Raw genomic sequence first — 14736 nt, forward strand, 5'->3', positions numbered from 1 at the left:
GACGCTGCTCAACATGATGAGAGCTGTGCGTGATGAGCTGTGAAACCAGACATTTCTTAAGGAAACCCCCTCCAGAGGTCAGTTCTCAGTTACAGAGCATGAAAAACCTGCGGCGACAGCCACAGAGTCATAACTCAGGCGCAGAGATGGTGTAATGACATTGTAAATCGCAACAACAGCCTAGCTTGTTATTAGGTGTATCGGCTTGAAGTGTGATACACTTAATGAGAAATCTGTCCAAATGATGGAGCTTCTACTTTAAGGTTAGGTAAAGGGGATGTTGAAGATGAAAAGTCAGACATCCGGCTGCAAATCACGCAACAGACATTCTTCTTTCATTGGAAATCCCATACTGTAATGGATGCCTTCACCCGAACCCATGGGTTAGCATACAAGATCTGGGCGAGGAGGCTGCCTAAGTCAGGGTAGTAGGCCAGGGAGTGTTTTAAGTGCTTAGTTGGAGGGCTGATCTTATTTCTCAGTATCACCCATTTTACTGATAGCTGTGAAAGAAAAACAGACTCTAATACAGACGACTATAGAGACAGTTCAGCAGTTCAGCGGCAGTTTGGCTGCTCCCCAGAATCATTGCTGACTTTCAAGAACGCTAGCTCAGCTGGTCACAGGAGACTGCAGCATCTCATCACTCTGAAGGACCAGACATCTCAGTGAAAGAGGAACTCTCTCGTTAGGAAATTCATCTCAATTGATTTCTTGCCTCAGGGGTGCAGGCTGTGCAATATACAAGGACATGTGTGTGGCTCAGGGAGGATGTGTACACCATGGCAATTCATTTATGTTTTTTTTTTTTTTTAAATGTGAATGATTTTCTAAAATTAGTATTCATGACCGTAACATGAATATAAAGTGAACATTTAAAATTGTGAAGGGAAGGAGAAAGACGTGGCTCAGCAGCTGTGCAATTTGAAATGGAACAATGGCTCCCCCTGCAGATTGAGCAGCTGCAACAGCAAGACCGCCGAGGGAAACACCGTTTAACAGTGCAAGTTACAGAGTACTTCACAGAGAAATAATGGTTACACACAGCCTGAAGTGAAAAAGCTTTGATGTCTGTGTGGTGCACTTAAAAGCCTCTAATCTGGGGAAGTAAAAAAAACCAAAACAAGAACAACAAAAAAAAAGGGAAAAGGATGTAAAAAAGCTCCTGTTTGTTTGCAACTAAAACCAGACGTGACAAAGATAGATGACTTTCACAGACACGAGAAGTTCATAAAAGAAAAAGAAGTAAAGAGAACAATGTTTCCAAATATAAACAGTAAGATTATAAAAACAAAAGGTTGAAAATCTGTAGTTTTATTAGGCATGAGGTCATGCCCGCTGGACTATAAAACTTATTTTTATCACTGATTAATGCCAAGGCACTGTTTGTTTGTGGGTAAAATCCAAAGCAAGAGCCACTAATTGAAACATCTGCAGAAACAATACAAGACTAAACACCTGCAGAGGAGACATTCAGGAAACTACAAATCAAACAAACACTGCATCTTTATGCTAGGTTTAATACTTTTGCCAGCTTGGAACGAGGAGGGAGAGGACCTAATGTGGCATTTTAATCAAAAAGGCATGGAAAGGCAGCATTACCTTGTACAAACTGAAGGTCTTCGTTGTTTATAAATCCTCCCCTCGATTCAGAATATTCAAAAAATAATCTTCAGCACTGGAATTAACTTCTTGATAAAAATGTTTCTTTCATATTCACATGACACCGTGCAAATTATTTATCTTGCAGCCACTAGCATTTCTTAGGTTTTCTGACTGGCTGGCTCATTGTACTCGGGGGAATTATGTAGAGAGGGCTGAGTTTGGACACAGGCACAGAAAGATAATAATGCATAATGTGCCCTTTATGTAAAACCAACAACATGTTGGGTTTAATTTTTTTTATACACATCGGTGATTTTGTACTGCGTTTTTTCTTCAGTTAGTGAAGTATTCATTTAACATATCTAACTTCAGCAAATACACTGTTTAGAAGCACATCAGATGTCAATGGGGAAAACAATCATGCCGGATAGCTATACTGATATGAACTGGGTTATGTTTTAAGAAGAAAAGGATGTCACATAATTTGAGGGAAAGGTTCATTCAACTCACGGAATTTAAAGACATGCCGGAAATCTAAGTAGAAAAATATGCTGGACATGATGCTTTCTCCACAGCTTCTCCACGCCCTTTCACATTTGCTACATATGCTCAGGATAAATCTGCTCTCATCTGTGAAAAGCACAGGAGGTCGGAGATGGACCTGCCAATTATGGTATTCTATGGCAAATGCCAATCGAGCTCCACGGTGCCAGGCATTGAGCACAGAGAAAGGACGTTGAGTCCTCAGGCCACCCTCATGAAGTATGTTTCTGATTGTCTGGTCAGAGACATTCATACCAGTAGTCTGCTGAAGGTTATTTTGTAGCTCTGGCTGGTCTTTCTGGCACCAAGGAGCAGACACCAGTCACGCCGATGGGTTAAAGACCTTCTACGGCCCTGTCCAGTTCTCCTAGAACAACTGCCGTCTCTCCTGGAATCTCCTCCATGCTCTTAGATTGTGCTGGGAGACACAGCAAACCGTCTGGCAATGACAAATGTTGATGTTCTGTCCTAGAGGATTGTGTGCAACCTCTGTAGGGTCCAGGTATCACCTTATGCTACAAGTAGTGACACTGACACTAGTCAAATGAAAAGATGAGGTAAGAACAAATGCCAGTAATCTTGACCTGTAAAACAATTCCTGCATTGGGGATTGCCCTATTGTTGTTCTACTTCACCTAACTGCAATAACACCAAAGCAGCTGAAACTGATTAACAACCCCCCCTGCTACTTAACTGACCAGATCAATATCCATGAACTGACTGTTTTTTTGAGCAGTGTAGTAGAATCTTACCATAAGAATTCTTCAAACTCTAAGTGCCTTCTTCAAATTACCCTTTTGTTCAAACAATGCCTCCAATTGATTTTCTTAAATTAACTATAAAACATAAAACAGCACATTATAGCATCTGTGAAGCTGTAATTAGCAGAAAAGTTCATTTTCTGGCTAGACAATTAATCACAAGATTGATTGATTGCAGTGTATTTCAGTGTGACGTACAAGAAAAGTCCAACAAAACCACGAACACTACTATAAAGGTGTATCAGATGGCTGCATGCTGTGAAATACATTTAAGGCAGTTTTTGACGGATTTTTCCTTTGTGCTGTTATGACATTTTGAAGCCCTGATTGGCCATCCTATTTTACTGCTGTCAAACGATGCAAACTGGCATTCAATCTGCTCTACCTAATATCTTTTTGGCAATATGATTGACACTACAAGTGCTTTTTCATATCGAAATGCGGCTCACGTTTGATGGTATAGTCACAAAGGTATTCAGAGTATCATTCATATCTGACGGCATGCATAATTAAACATCAAAAATCTGCATGAGTGAACACCTACAATGATCGCTTTTGTTCCTTGAGGTAGGCAATAATGAAAAAACACAGGGACAGACCACAGAAAATAAGTGCTGAGACATCAGCAAAAACCCAACCTTACTACAATATGTGACAGTGCACCGTCTGCCACTGGGCCCAGTAAACACACACATTAAGACGCAGGCATGCTGGCAGGGACTTGTAGACTGTGCAGCATGCTGGGAAAGCAGACATGCATAGTACAACCATCTGCTCTCATAAAGTCAAACACCTGCTTGGCATCAACAAAACAGAGAACATCGCTGGCGCTTGTGCCCCCTTTGCCCTCTCCTCTCCACGGTAGCATTCAGAGAACTCGCCATTAGGCTGCGCTGCAACAAATTTAAGATGCGGCTGTGAATTCAGAACCAACGCCGCACTAAATTATTTGGTACAAAGAGCAACACAATACCTACATCTGAAACATCCACAGTTTATCGGTTATTACATGCTGTTCGCTGTAGGGTGCAGTCGGTCATTTAAACACATCACTTTGTATCTCAGTGAGATTACACAAAATGAAAACAATAGCCTGGATCAGTGCAGGAACGGGCATGCACAACACACCCACTTGCCCCTCTGAACATTTCTCAGTACTGATTCCTTTCACTGTGCGTTCCCCTGTATAAAAGAGAGGCCCAGACTCTATCTATTTCATATTAATGTTAGGTGGTTATAAGCTTCTTTGTGCAGAAAAAGAAATGAAAGACAAGACCAGAACAGAAAGAGCTGTAGAAAAAGGTGTAGCACAGTGGGCTGACATAGACATGCCCCATATCTTTCAGCCTTACTGAATGTGTGGAATTGAAGGTTAATGACTTGTCCCTGGTGAAGTTACAGGCTAAAGTTAGAATATGAAATGTTGCAATGAACCCACACAGCGTGCAAAGCGAGTTTTTTTCCCTCACTGTTGCCCTCTTTGGCTTCTAGGGCCATACAAGATGTAGGAAACCTCAAACCTCGGGGGTTTTGTAATTTCATAAACCCAAATTCCAAGCGCGACATACAAACGCCAACATCTACAAAGATTTCTATTTCAAGCACAGCATGTTTGTCAGAGAATTGCATTTTTCTTCATGGAGACAAAGCCGCTCATGTTTCTAAGCCCTCAGTAATAAAAGGGGCTGACGACAAGTGCCTCGGACTGTAAATGATACCGCACGTTGGAATTTGGGTGTGCATGTGTGCCTTTTTGTCAATGTTTAACAAAGCTGTACTCAGTGGGGGTCTTGTGTTAGAAGGAAGACAATACTTCTAACATAAGACAGTCAAATGATGTTGTGCAGTGTGTTTGAGCTTGGCTGAACAGGTTGGGTGAATAATAAAACTTTTTTTTTTTAAATTTAAAAAACAGAGACTAAAGGAACATAAACCAAATCGTCTGTGGCTGTCCAGAAGTAAAGAATCTGGATCAGTAAAGTGGGTTAGCCCCGAAGTATGTGTCAAAATGAACCCATTTCCCTGTTTCATCAGGGGATCTGAGCCCGAAAGCAGTGGAGTGGCCCACATAATATGGCTCTTGGGAGAAAGAAGGTGTTAGGAATGATAGAATTAGAAGAACAAGGACTGGCAAACGGATACAGAACAAAGGTTTTACCTGCTCTACATTCCATTAAATTTACAATTTCTGTCATACAATCCAGAGGAAATCACACAGCGCTGTTCTACTACCTTATTCAGAGCCTATTCTAGTTCATTTCATATTTCTTTAATGCCATGTTGCAGCCATTCATACTGTATACGTGAGCTTAGTTCACAACAACGGATGAACACAAATCCTTCCATTGTAACATTACCCTCTTTCCTAATATTACAGGAGGATGGAGACAAGAAGGGACTTGTATGGCAACAGGTCTGGGTTACTCTGACTCAAAAGCTTTATCCACCTCACTAACTGAGGTAGTAACTGAGTGAGACAGCTCTGATGATGCATGGAGGAAGTTTCCCATCTGGGAGAGTGGGAAAGTATCCAGTGATTAAGCCTCCAATACTTATCTCTCTGTCTGTCTGTTAACCGAATCACTGCCAGTGACAGCCTTACACAGGACAGCGTATGCTGGGTGAACAAAGGAGAATATGCAATGGACCTTACTCAGAGAGACCCTGGTGCTTAGTCACTGTCTGTATGTGTGTGTCTGTGTATGCGTATGAGGCAGGGAACGACCGAATGATCACATGAGTGACTAACAGCAAGTTTAAAACACAAGCTTTCATTCATAATACTTGTTGGTAGGGTAGGCAGGGACTTCACAATGTACAGACATGTGTGAACTAGATACTGGCTGTAAGTGTGACTCACTTCCTCTATGTGCCTATATGTATATTTTACACGCCTGTTCTGCTATTGGTCTTGTCGCCTTGTTCACAACAAAGCCCTTTAAAGTGCAAAAGTGCATATCAGTGTTTGGGTGGGGTTTACTTGCAACATAAGAAGCAGCAGACCCTCAGCTGTTAAACTGCACCCTGACACCAGCTGCCAAATAGAGACACTAACCACACAGCATGACCAGAACACTTATGTCCTTACACAAAGGCAGCCTAACTTTCCATTAACAGCAGCAAGAAGCTGGAAGTAGATCACTGAACTAGAATACTGTAAAGCCACAATAGAGGGTAAGAAAGTAGTGCGCTAACACTGATTGCCTAAAAATGAAAAGTCCCCACAATAACCCTGAAATGCAGTTTTATCTTTTACCATCACGAGACTAACCATCTCTGCAACCCAAGCATTAAAAGTTTTATCCACCCAATGGGCCTTATAGATAAGATAAGGCTGTGAGGAAAGTGCTGCCAGCACACAAGGACATTCTGTATCTCTGAGTCTAATGATGTGTGCATGTGTGTGGGTCACAGAAACCCCAAAAAACAGGTGTACTGTACATTTTGTTTTATATGTAACACAATATTTTTCCCCTTGGCAAATGTAAAGACTCACAGCAATGATGAAATTCAAACAACTGAGTCAGTGTTGCAATGGCAATTTAGTTTATATTATACTGTCAATACAAGAGCTTAAAGGCTTTTGTAGACACACCTAGACTACGAGGTGACTGTCAGCTGTTTCTTTGAATAGCTCACTCACTGGGTAAATGAATAAATTAGACTCAAATCACTATTAAGACATTAAGAATTGTTGATGTGAGTTTTCGTGCCAAACAACAAATCGTTGTGTTAAATAATAAACCTCAGCATAACCTTGCCTTCCTGCATGAAAATAATAGAAATTGGCGCGTGGGTTGAGTTCAACAGTGAAAGAAGTTAGAATCTATTTAATACTTTATTTGAAGAATAAAGCTTTTATCCTCACTATCACCAAACACATTAGGCAAACAGTCCAGCCATTACCACGGGGAACAATGGCAGGCCATTGGTTGAATTTTACCCAAGGCTCGACGAAACCGAGATCAAACAATTTTAATTTGTGCGAGCTCACAGACGCTGCGTGGGAAAAGTCCTCCGCAATGACGTAGCCATTAAAAAAAAAAGAAAAGAAAAGTTAAACATTTACTGGTTAAAACATCAAACCCAGAAAGTCTCCCAGCAGACAGCTCCAGTGGCGAAGCTTTGTTTAAGAAGAGAGGTTTCACAATGGCTAAACTTTTCCCTGGCATCTCTCCTGTACCCCTGCAGTGTTAAAAATGCGAGAAAGCCCTGAGGGTACACACGTGAAACACACACGCGCATGCACGCACACACACACACACACACGCACATATCTCTATGTAGGACAGTCTTCAAGCAGTTATTCAAGAATTCAGGAAAGCGGAGTGCATCCAGTCTTCAGAAAGCTCAGGCCTCTGAGTCCCTTCCCAGGCATTTCATGCCCCAGAACAGTGTTTAGTTTTTGGCTACAGTGCAGCGCAATAAGCCAATTGTTTTTTTTGTTTTGTTTTGGTACACAGGCCTGCCTTGAATGTGAGACTTTCAGCATTCCTTCAAAGTGAGTCTTCACTCAGCGGATGCACGGCTTAGGGTGCTTTGTCTTTGTTGGCAAAAAGTGTTTTTCCCGACAACATCTACACGACCTCTCTCCCTTCGTGTGTGCTCTCAGGCAGATATATGCTTACATAAAGAGGTCACAGTTTTCTGCCAGGCCACATGAAACACCAGAAGCGGCACTTGGAGGCCGCTGCCTCTGTGAACTATAAAACACGCGTTTAAACATCTGGAGAAAACATACTGGTTTGTAACTCCAAAGTAGATCAAATATTACCAAGGTGCAGCAGTTTCGACTGATAAATGAGAAATGAGGTCATAAATGAGAAAAAACTAAACAAAACAAATAAACCTTTCTCTAGCTGACTAACGTGTTCTTTTTATGGTGGCCAAATGATAAGCAAAGACAGTATCCAAACTTTTACTAAAGCCACAACTATGTTCACTTTGGATACTTCCTTTAGCGAGCCTGTGGCTACACAGGGTGGAGGAGAGCATGACACCAAAGCCAACCACAACCCAAAACTGTTAAAGCTTTTTCCCAACAGAAATGGCACACTCCCAGACCTTGCCATACACTGTTGCAGGCTGGGAAAAGAGTGTGGGTGGATGGGCGTGCCATCGCGTATACCTAACCACTTCCTGGCCCTTTATAGCTGGTATTAGCCACAGCGCTGTGGACCAGTGTGGTCCATCCTTGAATTAAACATGGCACGACGGCAGAGCAATGAAATAGTGGACATTCCACCACCACCTCCATAATAACTGCACTATCCCAATCTCCCACCGCATGCCTGGCTGGCTTCAGCTGAAAGAACAGAGCTGGTGAGGATGGAGACAGTGTGTGTGTTTGTGTTTTTGTGTGTGTATAGACTGTGTACAGATACACTGGTGGCCTTGTGGATCAGAGTGAGAAAGCAGATGTGCTCTTCGCTCCCACTGAGCAGGCAGGCAAAGGATCGACGAGACGGCTGCAGTGTGGACATCTGTACAAATCACTTGTTCGCTTTTTCACTCTTCCAGCTTGTGGCCATATCACCCTGTCAATTTGTGATACAAAAAACAGCAGAATGCCTCGGCTCTATGCCGCAGAAGACGCAGAGAGAGAACACTGCAAGACAGCCAGCCAGGACCTTTATGTTTCGATAATGTAGAGACACTCTAATTACATTCAAGCAGCATAAAAAAAAGCTTGCCGTGGATGTAATATATCTAAATGTCAAGCAGAGCCTGGCAATATTTTAAACATTTGAATATTTTATTTGCATAACTGATTGCACTACTTAAACAATTTATGGAAATCGCCAACGTCTGCCACTGGATTTTTTTAACACCATTTAAAGGATAAAAAATATGCAATGCAAATTCATAATTGCACTCCTGTATATCTGATGCAATATAAGGGCCTGGATTTGATAAATGGTGTGTGCGTTTCATTTGTTGATAACATGTCATTGACTTGGAAAAATTCGACACAGGCCACCTTCGCACGCACACATTTACATAAGAGAATCAAGTGCTGGCACATTCGCACAAACGTGATACTCCCTGGCACTGTGAAAACAGGGTGCTTTCACAGCGCTTCATTGAAATGCCGTAGATTGGTTCCACGGTGGCACAGAGAGAGCCCCGTAACACGGGGAGCCAGAGGAAGGTCCCAAGTTCCTGAAAGAGGATCATTAGCATTGGCAACAAAGGCAGAGACACAAATTACTCTAGTATGAGAACCAGTGGAAAGCAGATTACAGAGTTAAGGAAGTGATCATTGTTGTCGTTGTGAAAAGAAAGGAAGTCTTTACCCTGATAAATAACTAATACAGAGACCGGGGGGAAGTAATGAGAATTAGAGGTGGAATATTTATGAAGCTAGCTTTGAGGTTGGTGTTGCTAGTCATTTCTTATCAGTACTTCAACTGTTTTTGGTTTAATTTCCCAAAAGAATAGACAAAACAGTACAAAAATAGGTAAACACTAACCTTCACTAAAGCCCACTGGCCAAATTAATGATTACTATGTAATAAGGTTAATAACTCCTGCTCTGCACACTAAAAAAGACTGTGCTATTTCCTCATCTCTCTTATAACAGTGCCTTTGAGAATGTTTGTTTATGCAATTTGTAAGCTCCTTTTTTTATTTAATGTCTGATCTTCAGCTCGCACCACCTGATAGAAACCAGACAAGACATGAGATCATCGCCTCCTGTCTGTGAAGCTGTACAGACTTAACCACATTAACACCGCTGCACATCTAGTGAGTGTAACTGGCCTGTGCGGGCCTGTGTGCCAGATATAATATATACAGGCTCCTCAGACGCCGGATCCGAGTAAATCTGACTGCGGATCAATACGATGGAGTGTGCCTCACCTCCCAGGGGTTAGTAGTGTTTTCTTGTGACATGAATTATAAACAACAGGTGAACATACAGTTGCCTGACAATGTTTATGCCTGCACACGGTTATAAAGCAAGTGAGATTCAGGGATGCAGGAGAGAGCAGATCAATACCCTGCCTTGATCGTTTGCTATATTGCACCATTAACATTCCTTATGTATCCTCTTACATCTGGGCCTCCCCCTCCCTTTGCTCACACACACTGTTTCACACGTACACATCCCTCTGTCTTACTCCTGTCTGGCAAAACAAAATCCCAATCATCAACTTCCAGAACTGCAGATACATCTCATATGTGAGCGTACTTTTAATTTAACAGATGCAAAAACAACAAGAATGTGCTTTTGACTAAAAGCAGTTTAAAATTAACATGCAATCTAATGAGGGCTCACAGGCAAGTGTGAATGTATGGAAGGGAGTGCAAAGAGAGGTGCACAGAGGCAAGACTTCCACCCAAACACTATTAAAGTGGATCGTGAGTAAAAATAATTAGAGGTAAGTTTGGAAGTCACTTCTAAGCCTGCCTGCTTTACTGACAAACAGTGGCTAATATGAAGCAGATGCTGACATGGGCGATTTGTAAGCAGGAAGAGGGAAAACATGCAGGAAGACTTGCAGTTCTAATCCAGTGACAAACAGCTGAGGGGGGAAAACACAGGACTACAGCTTTGACCTAGTTCCCAACTTATTGTTGAGGATGTATTGCCCAGCAGTCAAAGGTGAAACATTTAAAAAGAATTAAAAGTGAGTTGCTTTGAGAAAGTTTGCTGATAAAATGTCAGAGGGATGTGTAATGATTTAATAATGTAATACATTTAATGAAAGAAAAAGAAAAGCATCTGAAGGTTCAAGCATCATAACCAAAACTACACAATACAAGGCTGAACCTCTCGGGGATATTAAAGCCAACCTCACTGGGGAAGTTACCATAGAGACACGTTAAAGTCTCTGCGGGTACATTATTAGTTTTTATTTAGAGTCGGGTAAAGCGGTTTGGAAATGCTGCAATTAGACGTTTAATTTGAAGACGTGAGCGCAGCAGCAGCAGCAGCTCTCCTGTGCAATTTAATTAAGTTTTTTTGTGTGTGTGTGTGCCGAGCAAAGCAGGCTACACTCTCGCATTCGGAGCAAGATTAAAAGTCTACCAGATATTTTGGTTTGTAGAAGGAGTGAGATCAGTCGAAGTTGTAAACAGAACATTTCTCTTCTCTGTGTGTGTGTATGTGTGTTTGAGACGGCTGCGATAAGAGAATCGGAGAATCAGAGTCTACCTGGGATGTGTCCAGGAAAACGCTCTTTCTGAACTTCCCCCGCCGTATCTCCATTTCAAGGGCAGAGCCGCGAGCAACCGTGGCTCTCGCTGTTTGATTTCGGCAAAACATCGTTTCTGCTTTCTGGCAACTTCAGTCAGGGCAAGCCCCGTGTGGAGCGTTTTAGTTCGACTTGAATGGAGCGCAAAGCGTAAGAAGCCGCTTCGAAAACTGCCGAACAACCAAAGCACACAAGAACCAGGTTGGCATAAAAAACAAAAAAGCCCACAAAAATTTAAGCAACCACCCCAAAACACCGGCGCTCCTTCTGATGTGAGAGGCTGAAGCAGGTCTTCTGGCAGGAGAAAAGCGATTGAAGGGCCTTCCTTGTCAGCAGTTTCCCAGTTTTCACAGCACTGTCCCGAGTGCGTCCAGCAGTGACACAGTGACACCCCATGTGGTACAGCTGACTGAGACCTAACTTTGCCCTGCTCTGCATCCAGAGACCTCTACTGGTGATGAATGGCAGAGACTCACTATTGCACTTCGAAAACCCTGTTGCAGGCCCACTTTTTCCTCTTTCTTTTCTTTTTTCTTTTTCACTGAAGCGATTACTTGGAAACTCTTTCACAACACAAACTATTTAAGCATTAAGGTGTAGCATGCACCATTAAAAGTACATATAAGCAAATAAATAAATAAGAAGGGAAAAAAAGTCCAATTAGCCTTTATTTTGAGAGCCTTGTCTGCTTTTCCAGTGTTTCCTAGGCATTGTTGTCAAAGTGTAGCACATTGCTATTCTTAATCCCATTTCCATATATATTTTAATAAGCTAAAGTTTCCCAGTTGTATTAATTGCTCGTGTTCACATCACTGTGATGACAATGAAAATCGGTTTTATCGGCAGCTTTAGCTGGCAGCTGAAGGCTTTCGTAGCCACTCATAAAAGGAGGCTATAAGGATCTTTTTAAACATAATGTTTATGACAGTCATTATGTGCTCCTCTGGAATTCTCTTTTCCCTAATATCAATAATGTAGCCACTTTACGGGGCTGTAAAGATAGGGGTATGGACTTTACTTTCATGGTAAGACGTTTTATTTATGAGCATCTGCAACAGAGCATGACGACCCAGCAAGAACGTGAATCATAATTTGTGACTGTGCTGGAGCTTCTGGGTCAGAAGGTAATCGAGGCTCTTTCTCGCTGACACCGAGGTCACGTCCACGAAAAGAGACAGAGGCCTTCATCCAGTTCAAAAGCATAAGAAAATAAGAAAATAAATCAGATACGCATCCCTTGGAGTTTGTTGCAGGTCATCAGCACAAATGTCTGATACTTTGCACGTCTTGTCTGAATGCTTCAAATTCAAAAACCCCTTTTCTAGATCTGCTTTCTTTGATAAATTGAGCAATTCACTTGTGATATTTCAACTATTCAAGGCAAAAAAGAAGTCTGGGCTTTGTCAGTTATCCATTTACTGCAATCCCATATTTCAAATACTCCTTTATGCAAAAAAGACACAAAAGTTAAAAAGCCTAGGCTGGAAATCAGTTCAGCAAAATAAAGTCTTAGACAGGAATCCATCTGAGTCAATGCTGGCTGTAATGATCTTATTATTTATTTTAACTACTTTCATATATAATATGTAATTACCATGGTATCATATATTGCCGTTTTTTAAAATTATTATTTGTTTTGTTGACTTCTGTCTGAATCATAAACAGCCGTCTGTCTGCCAATATTTAAATATTAGTTCTGTGATTGTTTGCTGGCACTTCTTTGTATGTAAACATGTAAATAGCGCTGCTTTTCAAATTCTCTGTCACAGCCACTTTACTCAGGTTGGTACGCAGCCCTCACCGACACTTTAAATCTGTGATTTAGCACATAGAGCTGAGTTTTACCAGTTCTGCTTAATAGTGCAAATTTATATTTAACTGTGTCAACAAACATTTTGTTGCGTTTGGTGTTAATGGTGTTTGTGCCACTATTTTCAAGATGTAATGTTGACTGCAGTGAATGTTTGGCGCTCTATCTTTGTGGAAAAAGGAAAAGGGGTTAGCACAGCTCCCGTTTCTCTAAAAATCCCCCAAAGTCTCTTATCTAAAAGCAGGTTGTTTGTTGATGTTGGGAGCTTGGGTAAATAGCTAAAGGCACTGTAACTCATGCAGCAATGCGATCTCACTTGGATGTCTGTCTGTTTCCTAGAAGGATCTATGTGAAATGCAGATTATGTTTACATGCCTCATGTAGTTCTGGTCAGTAGGGGGTAGACAGTCACAGTGGGGAGCGGTGCTTTCCCAAGCAAGGTCTGACCCCCTTTCAACTCCTCACTGGGCTCCACTGAGCCCTTTGGGCAGCTCAGTTTGCTGCAGAGTCAGGCAAGCAATGGGCTTATGTGCAAGCCTCGCCGTGGCAGATTTTAGACCCATCTGTGGGGAAAAGATATGTCTGGTTTATCACCCCTCATTTATAGTGCATATTCTATTTGTAAATCCCACAAACTACATTTTCTCCTGTTACTGTCCCTCTTTCTTCTCCTGTTCTCTCTCTTTTGCCCCCGCACATGCACACAAAACAGCAAAAAAAAAAAGAAAAAGAAAAAAAAGACTGCTGCAGTGAGAATCAAATACAGCAGTAAACACTGGCAGTCACAGTGGGCAATAAAATGCCGACCACAGCCAGTACACAAACAAAGAGACTGCTCTTCTGTCAAGCAATGGCTATGGAGCAGCTGGAGGAAGATCACATGGTATAAAAAAAACAACAAAACAAAACAAAACAAAAAAAGCCATGAGACAATCATGCTGTTACAACCTATCACAAAACTATATTCTGTTGAACCTTCTCTCGCTCTCACACACAAATTGCTCACCACTTCAGAAAGAATGAGCATAAAGTAGAGGAAATATAGGAAATATGTTCATGAAATGAATGCGGGACAGCTTCAGCAGCATGATTGTGGCTGTTGCCACTGTAATTGCATGTGGTTTTCTATATTCTAAATATAAAAATGAACAAAGTATCTGCAACCATCGTCCCATTTCCTCCTCTGTTCCTACGCTATTAAACCTCAAACATTCCAGCATAGTTTTCAGGACATCGGAAAGAAAGTCGTGAGCAGACCCCGAGTTGTCATTATACAAAATATTAGAGCCAAGAAAGTAATATGCCTAAATGGAGTTTTGAAATCTAGGTGTTCCTACTGGAAATATCTCTCAAAGAATTTGTCAAGTACAAAGACATTAAAAAGAAAAATTGGCAGAGAAATTGCATTAGAACTGCTTCAGTCCTTGAAACATAAGCCTTTTATTAAATATTCCCTCATTTGATGTTGATTGTGTTGGAGAGCGCCCACAGGTCCAAAATATTCCAAAGGCGTTAATTGGGTGATTGTTAAGGTTGTAGCATGTTAATATATATTTATCCACACCGTGACGCCTCCACAGGCGTCCATTTGTCTGTATCTGTCTGTGGTCCTAATGTCTCAGTACTTTTCTCTAATCAATCTTTATCTGCATGACTAGTTCACTGTAATACTGTCTGTAGCCGAAACTGTGCCTTCTATCAGCCTGAAATATGCGTCTACGTGATGCGAGCTGAAAAAGATTATGATGGATGTGATTCTATATCGGGCAGCAGATGAGGGAATACCTCAGGGAAAATGGGGAGCTCGTATCCAAGGAAC

At 41.6% G+C, this 14736-nt stretch overlaps 1 protein-coding gene across 2 annotated transcripts in view; it reads right to left on the reverse strand.

Moving 5' to 3' along the window:
• The window catches only part of rtkna (rhotekin a), a 54691-nt gene extending 43133 nt beyond the window's left edge, over positions 1 to 11558 (reverse strand). Inside the window, exon 1 of one of the 2 annotated variants that reach the window (XM_085181456.1) lies at positions 11068 to 11558. In XM_085181456.1, coding sequence (XP_085037582.1) covers positions 11068 to 11178 — 111 coding nt within the window. In that variant the 5' untranslated portion in view covers positions 11179 to 11558. The remainder of the gene's footprint in view (positions 1 to 11067) is intronic. The other variant, XM_085181457.1, reaches the window with a different exon arrangement.
• Positions 11559 to 14736: the final 3178 nt, after the last annotated feature.

This window comes from Neolamprologus multifasciatus, chromosome 12 (genome assembly GCF_963576455.1).
Source record: "Neolamprologus multifasciatus chromosome 12, fNeoMul1.2, whole genome shotgun sequence".
Classification (NCBI taxonomy): domain Eukaryota; kingdom Metazoa; phylum Chordata; class Actinopteri; order Cichliformes; family Cichlidae; genus Neolamprologus; species Neolamprologus multifasciatus.